Below are 21,225 nucleotides of genomic sequence, written 5' to 3'. Positions count from 1 at the left end.
ACATTCGCCATTATCACAATTGCTCCGACATGCATGTAATAAATACTCAACTGGAAGTACACTAATACCGAGGGATGTGAATATTTTCCAGGAAAACTATAGAGTATCAAAGTTTCAAATCAATTTCGGGATTTATTTTCTCTTTTGATATTCAATGACAGCAATTTTAAGGATAAACTGCTTGTCCGAATTTTAGTGGTATTCTTGTCAGTTGAAGCAAACTTATAATTACATTAAAAAATAGGGAAAGATGACATTTAATTCGTTCATTTTTTTGTTAATACATCGTTGGTCAAATAGCTAAAGTAGTATATATATAGTTACGGTGTGAGACGAAGAGTATTTTAAGAAGGACATTCCCGATTATGTATACATTTTGTTGATGTTTTTCACACTGTTCGTAATTTGTTGATTCCATTCCAATTAATTTCCTGTCAATTTTTTTTAAACAACTTTTTTTCAAATATCTGAAGTATTCGTGTGTTGTGAGATTTAAAATATTTTGATGAGCAGTTTAATTCCTAAATAGGTAATTAAAGATCACTTTGCATGGACTAAATTATATAATTGCAATTGTTAATGATCTGTTGAAATATTTAAGGCTACCGTTCCTAATTTGAAATAGTACAATTTTTAGTTCATAAACTCGCGTTTTACAGGCTATTTTTATTTATAAATTCTTCAATTAAAATAATTCAGTATTTTATCGTTACTTAAGTAATCAAAAGTCATAATTCATTAAAAGTGGTCTTATGCAAAATATGAAAATTTACAACAGCTATCCAGTTATTGTGCGATCTTATTATTCCCGTTAATTTTATTTTTTTTACACTCATGTTTCTGAAACTTTGTCTGACTCCCGTTTACAGTTGATACGGAATGTTGTTCACACCTGAAATGCCAGTAAACCGTGACGCCTAGATTTCACTGAATGAGGATCAAAAGATTAGAATTACATAATGCTAATCTTTTAATTACCTTGAGTTAAACTACGCATTCCACATTCCTTAGGTGTCACAAAACAATACACATTTTATTGTTTCCACCGTACAAGCAAGTGAAAATGATAGCTGGAGTGAAGCAAAAAGGTCAGAATACAAACATGTATTTTTAATACACTATCGATCATGTCAGTTTCGTATGTTTGTTTAAAATATTTTTAGAAAAAAAATCATAAAAATGTTATATTGTATGATTTACTTTTATTATTAAAATTCGTTTTAAAAATCCACACGATCTTATTTTAAAAGTTGCATGGCTATCACTTATTTTTCGCTGATTAATAGCTACACCAAAAGTCGTCGATGCGCTTTAAATCGCGTTATTAGATGGTTAACGAACAAGACTTAAATGTTATATTTTCACTCCCGGCATGCATCAAAGACTAAAACTACGTCACATAAGTCAGGAAGTTTAAAAAAATAAAATCAATAATTCCCAATGTTCTTCTTTATTAGATTTCATATCAAAATAAAACTTGGTGAATATGTTTTTTTATGGTATTATGAACATAATAAGATAAAAAGTGAAAAATCGCGAATTATCCCTTTAATACCTAATAAAGAATATTTTACAGTTTCATTGATATTTCTATGTCATAAGCTAATTCTCTGTCATTTTTTTGTTCCATGGTCTATTGCACTGGAAATTATCGTTCTATTGCACCTGTGTGCAGTCTTTTGCACTGTCCTGTATTGGCCTCTCATTCTGAAATCTGATTAGTTGAAAGGTATTCATGTTGTCCTATCAAATTGGGTCTGTAAAATGTTCTTGGATTTATTGTTTTGAAAAGACTTAATGTTTCCAATAATCTGGTGTTTCATAATGTGAAAAAATTACGCATTAATTACCATTAAATGTGTATAGTCGTTAAACTTTTAAGAATATTTAATATGTTGACTTTACTGATTTCTTGTCATTTAAATTACTCTGATATTATGTCCGTTTTATTAAATTTCTTAAGTATTGGTTGTACATGCATGCTACTTAAATATTATAATTGATACAGTTGTTACTTTCATGTGTTTTATTTCTAAGGATTTGTTACAACTGACCCAGCATGTATTAGATAATAATAGTTATCAAAGGTACCAGGATTATAAAACAGTTATTGAATGTGTAACAGGGCAATATATCAAAATATTGTTCCCTCGGTATGAAGATCAGCTCATTGGTCTATTGCACTCATCCGTTGGGAGATATGTTTTGATCTATTAACATATTGAATAACTGTATATTTTTTTTTTACTTTTTATTTTAAACATATTGCATTAATAAATACCTGTTAAATCAACCCTAAGTTGTCTAGGGAAGCAACTAAGGGGCCTCCGATTTTTACAGTCTCGTTTGTCGGGGAAAACAAATGAGAAAAACAACTCCAATTTTTGATAATCATGCAAAACATCTATCTTTGTACACATGTACAATTAATATGATATATTTATGGAATATATACCTATACCTTACACCAAATATTAAACTTATTTAAATAAATTTGGACTTTCCCTCATCTGACCATCAGCTTATATGGATAAAGTAATTGTTCCCAGACGCATTGTGAGGTGACACGTACAGGTATTTTTTCGAATTCTTGTCGGGCTTTAAAACTCTTATTACACAAATAAATAAAGCAAGTTCGTGCACCACTTCACTTCTGAGGATATCAATCAGAGTACACGGTCTATAACTTGTAACTTTTCATTTTGAAACAATCTTGTGTAATATACAAGTTTGTCTTGCGTGTACAATAGTGATATACTAGTCATAACTTAAGTCACACGATTGTTTATAAGTGACATAAATTTCGCGTATCAAGAATGATATCTATGAAAATCTAAATTATTCGCCTAAAACAATTTAATAAAATAAAAATCTATTTACATACATTCCAAGGGTATATTTGTGTATTTACTCATTGTCAATAACAATGAAACAAACAATTGATACTGATTTAACCAAATGTACGCACTTATCGATCACTGTCGGTAGTTTGCATTTCATTAAACCGAGTTGAAAATACATGTCAAACAACGAATCATTTCTATCGAAAAACGTGACAATATTTATCTATAATTAATGTGCTTGTACTTTCATGTATCAATAATAAAATTTAATGGTCACGTTTATAGAATACATGCATTTGTTTAATGAAATGAGAAACAAATTTACTTTTAAACGGCTTAAAAGTGTTCATAATTTGCTAATTTCTAAATGTGATTTGAAAGTATAACTTTAAGCGAGCCAGTCAAATATAGTAAAAATTTCGACAATGTCAAAATTCCCAAGTTGTCTCTCTATGAAATGAAACATAGAGATAATATTTGTGAACCAGAAAGTCAACAAAACAAAAAAGTCTATGAATATTATATATTTCCCCAAATGTTTCTAAATTAATCTATGGCATCAGAAAATAACTTTTTAATTCATATTAAGTATTCATGCTATGTTTTAATAATGTTTGCAAATAAAACTCATCATAGATACGCGGGTCAAATTTTTATATTGACGCCATACGCGCGTTTCATCTAAAAAAAAAGAAGAAAAGACTCATCAGTGACGCTCAAATAAAAAAGACTTAAAAGGCCAAAAAGAGTACAAAGTTGAACGTCCACCATCAGTGGCTTCGACCCGAAGTATAGTTATGGTTAGGATTACTATTTGAAATATCAATTTCAATTGTATACCAGCTGCACTTCTGTAAATAAAGACAATGTTATTTCAAGTAAGAATCCTTTAACCGCCTAAACCTTTTTATACAGAAGACTTGTAAAAATTATATCCTGTAAAGGAAAGGTCACATGCATAATTATGTTTTTAAAGGTCAAAACATAGGCTGTGCATAAGTTCAAAGCAATGTTAATGGGTTTTGTTTATACCCAAAAGATTATAACAATAAAATCATAGCCTTTAAAGTAAGTAAAGTTTGATTGATCTGTTTAATGACCCAGAGGTTACATATTTTTCTAACTGTTTGCCTCCTGGGCATCAAAATTGACAAATTGTTTTGCTGTTTCTCTGAATATGGAAAATTTAGAATGTGGTTAGGATAGAACACACTATTGTAAGTTTTAAAGATATACTATTGTACCGGTAGCTTGTTTGTGTTTTTGCTTGGGTCAAAATAAAGCAGAGTCAGGCTTATCTGCTTATTTATTGGTTTTCGACACGACAAAACTACCCAACAATAATAGTCATCAAGATCTTGAAGTTTAAATGACTGTGGAGAGTACGTATAAGCATTCAAGGGGGTTCGCGGGTCTAAATCATTTATATATGATTTCTCTATATTTTTCTACAAACGAACTTTATCTTATAGTACATAGAAAAATAAAATAAAAAGTGAGGTCACCATTCATTTGCATTCACAATCTGCCTTCGAAAGATGCGTACATTTTTGTAAAAGATGTTTTTTTTTCTGTGAAGTAATAGGGAAAATAAAGGTAATATCGAAATAAAAAAAAAGACATTTATTACAGAAATCGCTCAAATTTTACAATAATTTAGTTTAAGTACAGCTTTTATGGAAATTATATTAATAAATATAGGTCACCGATGTGCTGAAAAAGAAATTTCATTTTTAAAGCCAAAAATGGCATTTTTCCACCAAAGGGAGATAATTTGGAATTTTTTCAATGATGTTTACATTTTAAAAGTCATCTGGGGCCAACACAAATTGATTGTTTTGAATAATTTTTGTCCGATATGATAAAGTAACAACTTCAAAAGGCAACAAATAAAATTTGTAATGAAAATCATTTTTTTTATATTTTTCTGAACTTTTTATATCCTCGAGCCTCCTTAATATAAATGGTACTATACGCATTTGCTTTCGGAAAACATTTATAAGAAAGAAATAATACAATAAGTTGCAGTATTCCAATGACAAACTTAGTCAACGATATTTTTTTCCGTCTTAAGTTCATTCAGAACAATCTGAGAACTGCTCTGTAAACCTTCATGGGAAAAAATGTTCATCGGTATAAACGATCGTACCTGGCAGTAATTCGCAAAGGATTGCGTGGTCAAAATCATATAAATTTTGTGCTTTTTAATTTCAGAACTTAGCTGGCCAATGCACAGGTAACGATTGTAACCTCGATGAGGTCTGTATGCCTAACGGGAAAAAATACTTTTGCGCTCCATTACCTTTGAAGCTGTTTGAAAGAAGCACACGTAAGTTTAATAGATCATAACAGATGAGTTAATACCATGAAATCTGAAATGTATTACTTTAAATGCGTGAACACTTGTTGTTTTAATATAATGAAACCACATATTTAACGTGATTTTACAGCTGATCAGCAGCTTCTTTTAAGGTAATACCTTACACTACAGGGAGATAGCTCAGTAAAATCAGCTGAACGTTTTAATTACGTTGCGTTGTTAAGAGAATATTAAGCTTCTCAATGATTAAAATTTGTGTTTGTCAAACTGCTATATAACTAGTAAAATTTTTCTGATAAAATAGTTGGTTCAAATTTTTTGAAAGTTTAATATTTTTGTCAAAGAGGCAAAGTATATACTTTGTCAAAATTTTATGAAAATTAAACGAGCCAAATTGATTTTAGTGAAAGTATTAGGTACAGCCTTAATTGCTGTATTTTCATTTAAATTTTAAACATTATTTAAAAGAATTTTGATATTTTCGCGCTTTATAATATTCTATTACTACATGTTCTAGTTTTCGAGTTGTTGGTTGAAGTTTAATAGTTTTCACATCTTTAAATGCTTTGTTACTTTTTTTACATTTTTTTTTGCGCCGCTCTTTAATGGGTCCAAACAAATAATGGAGTTATGCATGTCTGTTAGTTATTATAACAATAAAACAAACAATAGTTTAAAGTTCGATAGGTATATATTATCTGATGTATAAGATGATTATTAAGTCATCAACAAAAAAACTTCCACTATTTAAATGTTATCCAGATATTCGTCCACGTGACTGCAGTGATCTTCCACAAGGAAGCCAATCAGGTGTATATACAATATGCCCAACAAATGAGACGTTTGATGTTTACTGTGACATGAATACAGTAGGATTTGGTTGGACTGTAAGTATAGTGGAAGCTTATATCTAAATATAACTATTGTTATAATGTAGTGTATTATTTTATCTAATAACTAATGTTTAGATAGGCAGTGATGATTCAGTAAGCAAATATGCATATAACTATGATCTTTTGCTTTATAGTGGGGTTTATGGAAATATAAAAACAATGATCTTTAGCCAAATATGTCAATTGTTCTCTTCTAAATAAAAAGTTATTCACCATTGTATCATCTTTCCAAACATATGCGTTTTCATAATAAAATATTCTTTCGGAACTGCAAGAGTTTTTTTCTCTTAATAAAGGAGGCAGTAAATGCAACTTTTAAATTATGAAGCGTCGGAAATGTTTTACATTTACCATCATCATGAACGCTATAAGTTCAAAATATGAAAGCTTGATATGTATATATAATTACATTCATATAGTCATCATAGAACACGAATTAAAATTGTGTACGCCATACGTTATTGACTCTAATCAAAGACGGGACCTATATTACTAACAACGCATTTTGCTCTCTGCAATCGAGAAGAAAGTATTTTATAAATTATAATACTTTTCATGCATTTTTTCCAAAGGTTTTCCAGAGCAGAATGAATGGAACTGTCGATTTTTTCAAAGGATGGTGTGAATATGAGATTGGTTTTGGAAATTTGAAATCTGAGTTTTGGTTAGGTAAGCTTCTCTTCATAACCTAAAGAACACTTTTTTCATATAAGTGCAGATAGTTGAGGCAGATTTTTTCACTTTTGTTTAATCCTAGTATTTGAATACATATTCATCCCGGCTTTGTAAAGCAATACAGGAAAGATTTTTCCTTAGTATAAGAATGTTAACAAAAACTTCATGTTTGATATAAGTTATATTATACTTCTTTTTATTTTAATAATCATACAGCTGAATGTGATCAAAATTGTTTTAAAAGTGTTATCAAAAGTTTTTATTCATTTATTTCATCTCACATTATTGTAACAGTTAACTATTAGAACTTGCGCTATTTGCTTTAACGACGTTTTTGATATTGCAGTAAATAATGGTTATTGCTACCTTAAACTTTTAAAGCAAATGAAACTATAAGATGGAACTTTGTACAATAAAACCCAGAATAGCCACAGCACAAAATAACTATCACATAGAATAAATGTTTTAATTGATGTTTGATTTGTATCCTTGCTAAATACAGCTCATCCACAAATAGTAACAGGAGGAAACACAAATATGCTTATACATGTGTACAGTATGTGTGTGCATACTAAACCGGTCGAGTTGAACATAATACAGATATAAAACATTTGCATACAGTAATTGTTTCTATTTAACACAATAGATTGACAGCCGACAGATTGGGCCCGTGTGGATCTTTGTAAGTTATTCAACGATGTAGACACAGTATAGTTTGCATTGCCAGTGGGTATAAACTACTGCCTTGAAGCACATCAAATTCAAACCTGTTATCGGCCGGGTTGCTTCCTGAAAAATGAGACGTATAGTTCTAAACAAAAATTTTGATACTAATATCGATCATTCAATATAAATAAAGAATTCAACATCCATTCAAATCAAAAATGTACTGCGATTTACTAAATAATGACTTTTTCACAACACCATATTCGCTAGCCAAGGGTTACGATCCACTCCCGCTCACTTCACCACTGACGGATTGAGAAAAAATGTCGAAGACACAAGGTAAGGATTTGTATTGGTTGCAGTAGAAACTCGCTCTATTCAAACAAGTCTTTACACTAAACATACGACTATATTTAGGGACAACTTGAATGTTTTAATTCACTAATAGAAGTCCCTGTGTATGTGCCATGCACAAATGCATGAATATTGACGTATATTTTAGTTTCCGGCTTTCACAAGTGTGTAGAATCTAGACGCTACCGCTTGTTTTAACTTCAAATTGAAGAGTTCAAGTTCTATCATTGGACAAGAATAATGTATTCGGAACGGGCGTGACTTTAATCTTCAGCAACATTGATATCACAAATGTAACTCAATCTGTCAAGGGCGAAGAGAGCGGGAGTGTATCGTAACCCTTGGCTAGCGAAGATGCTACAAAACATAAAAATAGGAATCAAAGAAGAAAGTCATTTCTGTATATTGTCATTTGCTGTTATGTGATGTTTGTTCTAATAACAAAATTGCATATACATTTAGTAACTTTAACAAATTTCATTTTTACATGAACATGTATAGACATTATACGTGCAGTTAAAAATTAAAACATTGAAAAAGAAATTAATACTCGATAGATTTGCAGTCTTTTAGAGATTTGAACAATTATTTCACTTTGCACAGGAAATAAACTCATTAATCTTCTGACGTCTTCCGGAAACTACAAGCTTTACATTCACCTTGAAGATTTTAATGGGAATTCGAGATATGCAGAGTATAGTGAATTTAGTGTCGGAGATGACACAGCAAACTACACCTTGAAAATAAGTGGATTTAGCGGAAATGCAGGTATACCATTCACAATGATTGTGCTTTGTGTACAATATAATTAACGGTACCAATTTTCTTGCACCAGACGCGCATTTCGACAATACATGTCTCTTCAGTGATGCTTGTGGCCAAAATATTTGAAAAGCTATAATCAGAAAGGTCCAATAAAAATATAGCCAAATCCGTGAAAGGAATCAGAGCTTTGCAAGAGGGAGATACATTCCTTAATTTATAATATTTACAAAATTCCTTTAGAATTGATAGAAGACCGCGAAAACTGTTCTCACATGTGTAGAAACACGGTTATCGTTTAGGTCAACAAATTCATGATGATCAAAATAAAAACGACTTATTTGTCCTGTTTCGTTATCCTAAAGCATCCGTTAATGCTGTATGAGCACATCTAAAAATAGCCAGGTAGGGTATTTAGTCGTATGCAAATTCAAATAAAATTCAAGATAGGACGGGTGTGTTCTTATATTGTATCATAGAAGAACACAACCAAACTAGAATTTTAGCAATACATTAAATTTTGTGACAGGAATGCAAGTTATTTGTAAATCAAATCATTTAAATAACTCATATATTGAAAACAAATCAACAATAGCTTTCGGATCTTGTATCTTGTTTGTATTGTTGTCTCATTGACAAATTCCCATTTTCCATTCTCAATAATAATCCATGGCAAAAAAATATTTTACTAATTTAGTAAATAAGTAAATGTCATACTTATACTTTTGAAATACATGAAAGCTAAAGGGTAACGCTTCTTTTTCTTTTTTTTTTATTTTTTATTGATCTTTTTGGTGTTCAAGCTACAGTGCATACATACATACATACATTTTTACAATATATAAGTGAATGACATATGGCATAGTCATACTATTGATATTTTACGAATAAGACATAGTAAAATCAAATACAAGTAAATGATGTGAATAATCGGTATATGATACAAGTAAAAGATACTTTGGAATACATTAAATATACATGATCATATCGAGAATAAAATTTAATTAATTAATAACTTCCATAAATTCCCCCCATCTGTCGACAAATGACTCGTGCTTGTCTTTAGAAAGATATAAATATTCTAATATCTCCAGACGTCTTTTCAAAAATTTGAGAAAAGCTTGCACAGATATAAACAATCTGTCTAATTGTGTGTACTTTACATAATGAATGTAATATTTTGCCTGTAAAATACAATAGTTTAACACTAAGTTATCAGAATTCAATATACCAAAAATGACACTGTCTTTATTTAAAAATATTTTTACTCCAAAAACTAAATGCCACCAATTAGAAAATTCTCTCCAAAATCGTTTTATTTCTATACATTCAAAAAATTTATGCTCTATAGTTTCTATTTCTTTACAACTGGCACACTCATTAGTTAAAGAAAGTTTATATTTTTCAAGGAGATAATTATGTGAGACTATTCTGTGTAACACTTTATATTGAAAAGCTTGTAGTTTGCTTTCAATAGTACATTTAAAAGCTAGTGAATAAATATTGTTCCACTTTTCGTCACTAATTTCTATATTAAAACTTTCTTCCCACCTTTGTTGTGAAATAGGAGAAACACTTACCCGATCGATAAAAAGTGAATATACATCTTTAGTATATAATTTGCTAATAGGCATTTTTTTATTCTCATGCTCAAAAACGAATCCAAAAGAGTTGCTCTTAGGTGACATGTGTTGTTGTAATAACAAATCTTTCCAGTCACGTGGTATAGCAAGTTTAATAGAAAGAATGTCTACAAAAGTAACATTTAAATTATATTTTTTGTTAATAGCGTCATGAGACAAAAATTCGCCTTTATCATCTACAATATCATTAATGAACCTTATGCCTTTCGTGTACCAAGATCTGTAAAAAATACTCGTTCTGTTAACCTTGATAAACGGATTGAACCAAATAAATTCTTTTCTAACATGAAATGCATTTAACGGGATGAAAATACCCTTGAAACGTTTCCAAGCAGATAGCACTTCTATATAAAAAAGAGGTGCTTTTAAATTTAAAAACTCAAATTCACATCTGCTCATAAATAAATCCTCTAAATCAAAAAGGGGGAAGAATGCTTTGGAAACATGTTTCCATTTAGAGTCATGTTCTGACAAAAAACGTTTTACCCACATGATACGAAAGGATAACAGCTGTACTTCAAAATTTGGTGCTTTCAGTCCCCCCTCGCTAGGAGACTTTTGAATAACTTCCGATTTAACTTTCGGAGTACTATCATTCCATAAAAAGTTATTAATGTCCCTTTGTATTTTAATTACATAAGATCTTGGTACATGTGTAGATGAAATGACATAAATAAGCTTCGATATTGCAAGTGATTTAAGAATTACGATTTTACCGATCAAGGAAAGGTTTCTGATCCTCCACATTTTAATAATTGATTCCATTTTTTCTATGCATGTATCTAAGTTAGAACAAACCATTTCATCAAAAGCGTTAAATTTTAAACCTAAGGTTTTAAAACCATCTGTCCATTTAATAGGAAGGGAACCTTCTTTGTTAAATTTATTTCTTCCAATCCATGTTGCTTCGGTTTTCGAAAAATTAACTTTTAACCCTGAACACTTCTCAAAATCATTAAAGGAATCTAATAAAATTTGCGCAGAAAATACATCTTTCAAAAAACAAGTGGTATCATCAGCCAACTGTGAAATTTTTATTTCAGTATCCCCAATTTTTATACCTGATATATGGTTGTTCTTACGAATATTTATTGCCAGCAGTTCAACGGCCAAAATAAATAAAAAAGGAGACAAAGGACACCCTTGTCGAACACCTCTCTCAATTTTGAACGGACTAGAACTAAATCCATTATTAACGACAAGACTAGATATATTTGAGTATAAAGTTAAGACCCATTTCCGGAACTTGCTACCAAAATTAAAACAAGCCAATGCTTTTTGAATAAAATTCCATTCTAGCGTATCAAACGCCTTTTCGAAATCGACTAGTAATATAAGCCCCGGATAATTTTTAAAAGTAGTAAACAATATAATATCAGCAATTAGTCGTAAATTTTCACCAATATATCTACCAGCCACATATCCTGTCTGATCCGGATCTATAAGTTTCGGAAGAAATAATTTCATTCTTTCCGCAATAACTTTGGCTAATAATTTGTAATCAAAATTTAAGAGAGAAAGAGGTCGCCAGTTCGACAAGAGTGTTCTATCTTTATCTTTCTTTGGAATAAGAGTCAAAATACCCCGTCTTTGGTCTATTGAGAGGGTTCCGGTCTCGAAGGAATATTCATAGCTTTCCAAAACATATTTTTTTACATCAATCCAGAAAAATTTGTAAAACTCAGCGGTCAGCCCATCTGTACCAGGGCTTTTATTATTTTTAAATGTTTTTAAAACTTTAACGCACTCAGATTCTGAAATATCTGCATCGCATATATCCTTTTCCAGATCAGTTAGCTTAGGAATAAAATTTAAATCAAAAAAGTTAGAATCACCTGAATATTTATCAGGGTCTTCTTTTGATGAGTACAGATTTTCGTAGAAATTTCTCTCTTCGTTTAGAATTTTTTCTTGTGACAATATTTCAATGTCGTTTACAACTAATTTGTTAATACATTTATTTTTATAATTACGTTTTTCTAATGATAAGAAATATTTTGAATTTCTTTCATTGCCTTCGCAGTGCTCGGCATGTGATCGTATAATAGCCCCTCTTGTTTGATTATTTACTATTTGGTCTAAATCTTCTTTAACAATATCTAATTCAATTAAAAGTGTATTTATATCTTTATCTAAATATGTACGAGAGAGATTTTTCTGAATTTCGTCTAGGCGTTTTTTTAAACTGGACTCTCTTTCCCGCAATTTCATGTTTTTATATTTGGAATATTTGACGGTTGCGCCCCTTATTTCACTTTTAATGGTATCCCATTTTAAATTTTTATTTTCTAAATTTTGATATTTATCATCACATTCTGATAAAGTATTTTTGACTATATCCACATAATCTTTGTCTGTCAATAAACCCGAGTTGAATTTCCAGAAACCGGGACCTCTCTCACTAAAGTTGTCGCCTGACAGTGTCAACTTGATAAGACTATGATCAGATTTTATAGACGGAACAATGGATGTTTTTGTAACACTGCTTGACAAAAAATTCGATATCAACCAAAAATCTAAGCGACATTGTATGAGCGGGGTTCTTTGGCGCCAAGTATATAATCTAGAGTCAACATTTTTTGTCCTCCAAATATCACATAAGTCAAATTCTTCTATAAAATCTTCTAATTTACTCGTATATTTGACAGGTGTGTTATATTTTGAACCACCCATTTTGTCTAAAGATGGATTTAGTATAGTATTAAAATCTCCACCCAAAACGAGATTTTGTTCTAACTTTTCATTTAATAAAATCTTTAATTTTTCAATATATTCAATTTGGTCATTTTCAAAGTTTTTGGTCGGTGCATAATAATTCACAAAAACAAAGTCTGTGTTATCAATTTCAACAGTTAGAATGAGATACCTTCCGTTTTCATCTGCAATTTTTTCCTTTAATATATAATCTGTTGAGCCGTTAAACAAAATAGCAACACCTTTAGAGTTCGTTTCCCCGTGCGAAAAATAAATATCTCCACCCCATTCCCTTTTCCATAAAGTTTCATACGATTCAGTACTGTGTGTTTCTTGCAAGAAAATGATGTCGCTTTGAAATTTTTTTAACCAAAGAAACATGGATTTGCGTTTAAAATCGTTTCCAAAGCCATTTACATTAAGAGAAGTTAAATTGATACAATAATTAGCCATTATCTAGTTTTGGCTTTACAGTCTTATTAATTTCATATGTGATACACTTAACGTAGTTGAACATTATATAACTAAGTAGAAACAAAATACAGAAAAACATATAAAATATACAATACAATACAAAAAGAGAGAGAATTCTCTCTGTTCGGTCTGCCTGACCTAAACCATATAATTAATGTTAATGTTTGTTATATTCATTGTTCATTCTCAATAAAACGCATGTAACTTTCATTCATTAATAAAAACAATACACTATAGGTTTACCAGTTACGGTTTAAAGTACATGTAACTTTCATTCATACATAACAACATTACAATTTACAACCTTTACTATAAATGACCCAATTACAGATTGAAATACACGTGCACAGGTACACAGACATTCTTGTTGATAATTTTGTTTACCTTTTCTTGCCGACGTACGAATATGGGACATAGTTATATAATGGCAAATATGTATTTTGATAGAACTGTGGATTGCATTGCATATCACTGGATTTATGTTTTTGCATATATATATATCGGATAGTTTTTTAAGATTTGCATTGGGTGCAAAACGTATAAAAAATGTTTAATTTATACATTTTTGTTCGCCAACATTGCTGGGGATCGAAAGGATATTCGCACTTTACAAAAAAGGAAATGAGAATTCATTTTATAGAATACCAGTATATTGGATTATTCTAACGTGTGTATGTGCAATTTATGTAAATATAGTGTCAACAACAACAAAAAAGTGGGATTTTTTTTTCTCCCGGGATTATAGTAATACACAGGATGATTACTTTCATGATGTCTGCGTGCCGGTACCGTGAGTAAATTTTGTTATATAAAATTACAATATACGCTGCATGTATTTTATTGACTTGTTTTAATTCATGGTGAAATTATTTCGGATAAAGTTGTATGTAAATTTAAAATTCATAAAAAGTAGTTTTATCTACAGATTACCTATTAAGGTAATTCATTTGAAATTTGCTTCTTTATAACTCACTGGAATAATGAATACTCTTTTTAAAAATAAAATAGAGAATTGAAACTCTTAAGATACTTTGAAAATAGTAAACATATAGGATTTGAAAAGAGAATACATGAAACTAAATATATAATATCTAACAAATTATAAACCTGAAAGAAGAAAAAAAAATGACATTCAGCATACTTTACTGCATGTTTATTGTCTATCAAGATGAGTTCAAACAACAGTAAATTAGTTTAAAGTTTTTATTGTTTACATTTTGCGGAGAACCGATTTTACTCCCTCCAAGATAATATTGTTTTTTCTTGAACCTATCTTTGCTGTACCAGATGGAGGTGTACGTGAGGAAATGATAGTTATGTTGTGTGCATCTATTTCTTTTAAATAGTCAAGTATCCTTGATCCAATTCCGTAGTCTCTGTCGTCATCGTACCCGTCGTGTGTATGTCCGTCTTTGTCTGTAAACCGATATACCAATGTGTTGTATGTACATGCAGATACTGGGCCCTGCATTATTTGTCGGGCAGCTTCACGAACTTCTGCGTATGTTGTGGTGACAGCAGCTGTGACACAATAAGTATGACCATTGTCACAAACTTCATTAGAACTAGTTTGCTCAAATGTACCAAATTTAGACTTGTTACTGGCATCAAAAATAGCTAAAGCTTTTGGTGTTGACACTTTTTCCACATATTTAGATCCACTTTTGATGAAGAATAAACTGTTACCTTTAATTTTAGTGCCTACATCTACTTCTTTGTACTCCTTTTGTTTTTGTACTAGTCTTTTTCTGTTTTCACGCATATCGTCTGGAAACTGTGGAGTTATGTATATGCCATTTAGTAACTCTTTGTTTTGTTTGCCTATTGTTCGTGCAGTGTTTATGACATGCTCCCGGTCATTGTAGTCATGGAATTTAACAACTATAGGACGGGTGCTGTTTTTATTTGTCTGGGTCCCTATTCTGTGGGCTCGGTCAATTTTAATATTTTCAGTTATTTTCAAAACATTTTTGAAAATCAATTTTAATTCCGCTATTACGTTTTCGTCATTTCGTTCATGAACCCCTATTACTATAGCATTTTCCCTCATGCTGCGTTCAACCAGGTTTGCTATTTGACTTTGTTGACAATCAAGTCTAGTTTCTAAATGTACCACGTATGACTTCATTAGATTTAATTCCGTTGTCAGTTTTGTATTTTGATTTCTGACTTCGGCTATCATAGTTGTTTGGTCTTCAGTTTCTGTTGCCACAGCTTGAAGTCTGTCTTCAATGCCATCTTTGGCGTATATGTCATTTTTAATACCATGTATTTCTTCATTTTGGTTTTCAAATTTTATTATAAGACTGTTTAATGTTTGTTGTATGCCTACTATGCCACTTAGAAGTTTGTTATTGAATGTTTGATCCTCAGAGTATTCACCGAGGTTTTGTTCGAGTGAGCTCTCTGTCTCCGTCATGTTAGTATCCGCCATTTTTATACCTGTGGTTTGTTTACTATTAAAAGTTTCTGTCTCTATTTCTCTTTCACGCTTACGAGTATTTTGTTTTTCACTCATTACCTTTATTCATTACTATCAAAGTAAGTTTGTTATGTGTTGGTTTCAGAAAAATTCACTGTTTCACCATGTTTAAGTTGAAATTATCAGGCAGGTCGAGCAGAGAGAAAAAAAACTCAACCATTCATTTCCAAGGGCAGATAAAATTTATATCTTGTATCTTGTTTGTATTGTTGTCTCATTGACAAATTCCCATTTTCCATTCTCAATAATAATCCATGGCAAAAAAATATTTTACTAATTTAGTAAATAAGTAAATGTCATACTTATACTTTTGAAATACATGAAAGCTAAAGGGTAACGCTTCTTTTTCTTATCATATACTTGAAGTTTATTTTTTTTTATCAATTACGTGGAACATATCTAACTTATTTGATTCTTGCACAGGAGATAGCATGATGTTTGGTGGTTCCTTCGACCACAACGGCATGATGTTTTCTACCAAAGACAGGGATAACGACAAGTCTGCATCAATCGACTGTGCAACAGATTGTAATGGTGGATGGTGGTACAATAGTTGTCATGGAGCTAATTTAAATGGGGCTTATTTAGGACCCATTTACTCTAATCTGTGTAATGGAGTTATTTGGTATGCATGGAAAAGAGAATATATTTCACTAAAGACAACGAAAATGATGATTAAACGACAATAATATTGATAAGAATCATCTATTGTATAAAAAAACATACAATTTAAAGTAAATTTTCCCAAAACATGTTAGTGGTTTAACATCATTTATTGATCATTTAGAAATAGGCACGGGGCATTCAGTTATAAATATTTAATAAAATTAATTAAATGAAGAATTAAAGATGATGGTATCTTAATTTTTTCAATATGAATATCCAAACACAAAATATATTTACCCGTTTTGATTGTTCATTGTCACTTTTAAAACAGTACTTGATTCCTAATGTAGTGTTACGGCAGAATATTTATTTCCAACAAGACTACGCTGCTTTGCACTGTATCCAAACCAACAGGAAGGCCGAATCAAATATGGAGCAGAATAACCATTACGTAAACACATTTTGTTTTGTTATAGGGATTATTATTATAACACAATGATGACTGCTGTACCCTATTTTTACATTTTCCCTGAAGTGCCTATATGTGTTGTTCACACAACGATGTCAATATGATGTAATGTTATGCGACTGTCAGTAAGAGGTTTAGCTAGCTATAAAACCTTCTTTAATACACCATTTTCTACATAAGAACATACTTGTACCAAGTCAGGAATGTCTTATCCATTCGTTTGATATATTCGAGCTTTTGATTTTGCCATTTGATTAAGGACTTTTCGTTTTGAATCTTTTTCGGAGTTCGATATTTTTGTGACTTTACTTTTGTTAAAGCATTTGGCACAATATGCTAGAAATTTAACATCTGAAAGTCCATGCCCTCTATTTTATTATATTTATATAACATACACTATATAACATTGATGCTACCAGCTTCACCACACCATATCCATATTTCGACAACAAACGTCTCTTTAGACTTTAGTAATGTTCTAGGCCAAAATGATTGAATAAAACATACTTCATATACACATAGACGAATCTGGACATAGAATCATTAATTAAAGCGTATTAATTTTATAAATAAATAAAATTGCTTTTTTTCTTTAATTGCTCTACAGCTGTTGTTAAAAAAAGCCGTCGAGCGATTTACACCTTCCGTTTGGTCATGGCGGTCTTTTGTTTCGATTTATAAGTTATAACTGCAGTAGTATAGATCGTTCATGTAACCCCCTCCCCCACCCCACCCCTAAAAAATCTGCGCGCTAGGACCACTCATATATGGGCATCTTCCGCCCCAATATTATATATTACCCAAAGGAGGTCACCACAAGGAGGAGAAGATTCATCTTCAAGGGTAGAAGTTTGTCAAAATAAAGATAGTCGGCTACAGAAAACAGTAAAAAGACGACAGAATACGAAATCATATTCAAGTTATGTCGTACAATTCTGCTTGTATGCTGAAATCCTTGGGTACATGGGCCATTCTTCGCCTCTTGCAACAAAAACATTCCGTCCGTACAAGCTTCCTGTTGAATCGGTTTTCCAAATAAGGAAAACAAGCCACACCACCGTTGCGAGATCGACAAGTAGGATTTTCATACAATACAAGTTATGGCTTGTAAAATATTGTTACATATTTATTTTTATTTTCAACAAGTTATCACTATTTATCTTATTCTGCATAGTCTATCAATAAAAGATCCAAAAAAAGAGCGATTGACGACCAAAGAAATAAAGAGGACAGCGTCGTCACTATGGAGACTCAACGTTACTCATTAATATTCATGAGCATCAGACGAGTTTTTTGCCCGTGACAAAAATGCCTTAACATACCCACGAAGTAATATGAATCACGACGGATGCATGTTTATCATATTTGGATATGAATAAAGCAGTATGACTCACGCGTAGAATCATGCCAATTCGATGAGTCAATCCAAATGCACTTTGTCAACTACAGGAGGTGTCGGCATTGTAGATACGTACGTTAAACAAGGGTATGTCCACCAATTTGGAATCTTAAAATATTAAAAAAAAATGAAAAATACTGAAATTAAACAAAAATCAAACATTTATATGAAATTAAATTTAGAAAAATATTAAAATTCACAAAAAATCAAACTTTCAAAAAATCAAACAAAGAAAGGATCTCCTTTGGGTGGCCTTTTTTTTCTATATCGTGACGCGCACAAAACACATATCGGCAAACTTTAAGAACGAAGTCGTCGTTAACGGACCCCAGTACTGTTTTCCGATGTCATATACATTTTCCGATTTCAAACACAAACTGTCTATTCGGAAACATATGGACATGATTGCGCATATTACGTGATGATGAAATGTCAGAGTTTCATCATGGCAGATGTCTTGAATGACATTTCATCGGACGACCTGGATGCCGACGGCAGAAAACTGATTGCCTTATTTTCATCGTTAAGACTGCTGAAATATGAGATATTATTGAACACAATTCATGTTTTCTATGTTATCTTAATCAAAATAAAATTATTGCATGTTTATTAAAATTTGTTTATTTTTTTCGATTTGGTTCATTTGGTTTAAACGATATATATACGATGCCTGCGATATCTTCGTTCATGAACCCTGCCGATTGAGCAGGATCTGTAAATTCTTTGAGAACGCCTGAGATCACCCCCAGTTTTTGGTGGAGTTCGTGTTAACGTTGCTAAGTCTTTAGTTTTCTATGTTGTGTTTTGTGGTCTTTGATTTTTCTGTTTGTCTTTTTCTTTCGTAGCCATAAAGTTGACAATTTATTTTCGATCTGTGATTTTGACTGTCCCTCTGGTATCTTTCGTCCCTCTTTTTGAAGTATCGGCAGAGCCATTTCCCATGCGAACGTGTTGATCACAAAATCCGAGCAAAAGATGACATGCATCGTTGGTGACAGAAATTTCGAAACGAACGATATATCTAGCAGTGCACATTCCTACTCTACGTGTAATGTGTAGCTTTTTATGAAGCTGAACCCAAACTTTACCATCGTTGTTACTATCAAAAAGCTAAAGAGAATCCTCGCTCAATACGTTAAGATAATTATCGTTTTGCTGAACAGTTTTACTTCAGGCATTCATATAATCTAAAATTGTATGCAGTGATTTATTTATTTCTTTCAATTTCTACATTTTGTTTTTCGATATTTATGAATATTTGAACTTTTTTGATTTTTGCTTTATTTTTTTTTTAATTTTCCAAATTGGGGTACATACTCTTGTTTAATAGATATAGGAAGATGTGGTATGAGTGCCAATTAATATGAGAACTCTCTATTCAAGTCACAATTTATCAAAAGTAAACCATTAAAGACCAAGGTACGGCCTTCGACCTTGAGCCTAGGCTCAAACCGAACAGAAAGCTACAAAAGGCCCACAAAATACTAGTTTAAAACCGTTTAAACGGGAAAACCAACGGTATAATCTATATGAAACGAGAAACTAGAAACACGTATAAATAACATATTAAACAGTCGACAACAAATATACATCAGATTCCTGACTAAGGACAGGTACAAACAATGGCAGCGGGATTAACGGTTTTAATGGTATCAAACCTTCTTCCTTTTCTGAAATAATAGTATCACATCACAATATAAAGAGACTTGCCATAAAATAGCAATTGGAAGACTAAACTCAATAAAAAAAATCAAATAACATATTATATTACGTACGTATCTACAATGCCGACACGTCCAGTTACGGGCATGCATTCGGGTTGACTAATGTAATTGGCATGGTTCTATGTGAGTCATACTGATATATTCATATCCAAATATGGTAAACACGCATCCGTCGAGAATCGTCTTCCTGACTTCCGGTGACGTTATTTGGGCCGTATATAATATTGGGGGCGTCGCATATCCATATTGGAGTCGCCTTATCGCCCTGTTTTTTAGGGGGGACAAACTGAACGATCTATAATACTAATTGCCACTTTCATATCGTCTACACTTTGTTTTTAATACAAGATAGTAATTGTCTTATACATTAATATTTCATTACAAACATGTGTTTATTAAATGCGAAGATTTTTAAAAATAGACGAAAACATTGAATATTTCTACATACAAGTATAATCTCTCAAAGTATCTTTGGAAAAAAAATGTCTGTGAATCAAATTTTATATAGAAAGCAGGAACACATCTCGAATGATGCAAAAATGATTATTCATTAGAAATCCTTATCTATTTATAAATAGCGAAGAAGTAACATGCTATCAGTCGTATCTTAAACGGGTACATTCGCACTAATGTATTTACATTTGTATTCCCCGTCAACAAAAACAGAGATTACATCAAAGACAAGAAAAGAAAAGAAAAGAAAATATTTAAAAAGATAAAAAGGAACGGATAAGGGGCGAATATGAAACATGGTTTTACTCGAGCGCTGGACTGGGTACACACACAATGATATGTTTATTTTACCTCTCCAAATATAAAGCTAACACCAGAGACAAGAAAATAAAAGGAGTGTTTTTTAAAGGTGCAAAGGATACATGTGTATAACAAACGAGTAATAAAATAAGTAATCGGGTATCAGTCAGTCGCAGAACAGGTATATTCGCACTTAAAATGTTATTTCCTTTCTTGAAACCTTTAGCTAACCCCTTAGACAAAAAAATGAAAGAAAAAAAGCATGAAATTGTATTAAACTTTTATAAGCAACGATAAGTAGCGAATAAGTACCATGGTAACAGTCGGGCGCTTAAACGGGTACATACGCACTAATCTTTTTATTTCCCGTTAACGAAACCAGAGCTAACATCATTGACAAGAAAATAAAACAAAACAAAATATTTAAAGCATGCAACGTATAAAAAGTAAGCAAGGAACGAATAAGGA

General features: G+C 31.4%; 1 protein-coding gene across 1 annotated transcript; it reads left to right on the top strand.

Moving 5' to 3' along the window:
- Positions 1-882: 882 nt before the first annotated feature.
- Positions 883-16,521, top strand: LOC134690962 (microfibril-associated glycoprotein 4-like). The gene is made up of 6 exons (XM_063551141.1): positions 883-1,088; positions 5,058-5,172; positions 5,926-6,050; positions 6,629-6,725; positions 8,355-8,519; positions 16,230-16,521. Exons 2-6 carry the CDS (start codon positions 5,109-5,111, stop codon positions 16,493-16,495), a joined length of 717 nt encoding a protein of 238 aa, XP_063407211.1. The 5' UTR covers positions 883-1,088; positions 5,058-5,108; the 3' UTR covers positions 16,496-16,521.
- Positions 16,522-21,225: the final 4,704 nt, after the last annotated feature.

This window comes from Mytilus trossulus, chromosome 11 (assembly GCF_036588685.1).
Source record: "Mytilus trossulus isolate FHL-02 chromosome 11, PNRI_Mtr1.1.1.hap1, whole genome shotgun sequence".
NCBI lineage: Eukaryota > Metazoa > Mollusca > Bivalvia > Mytilida > Mytilidae > Mytilus > Mytilus trossulus.
This window is presented reverse-complemented; position numbering and strand designations above follow the sequence as displayed.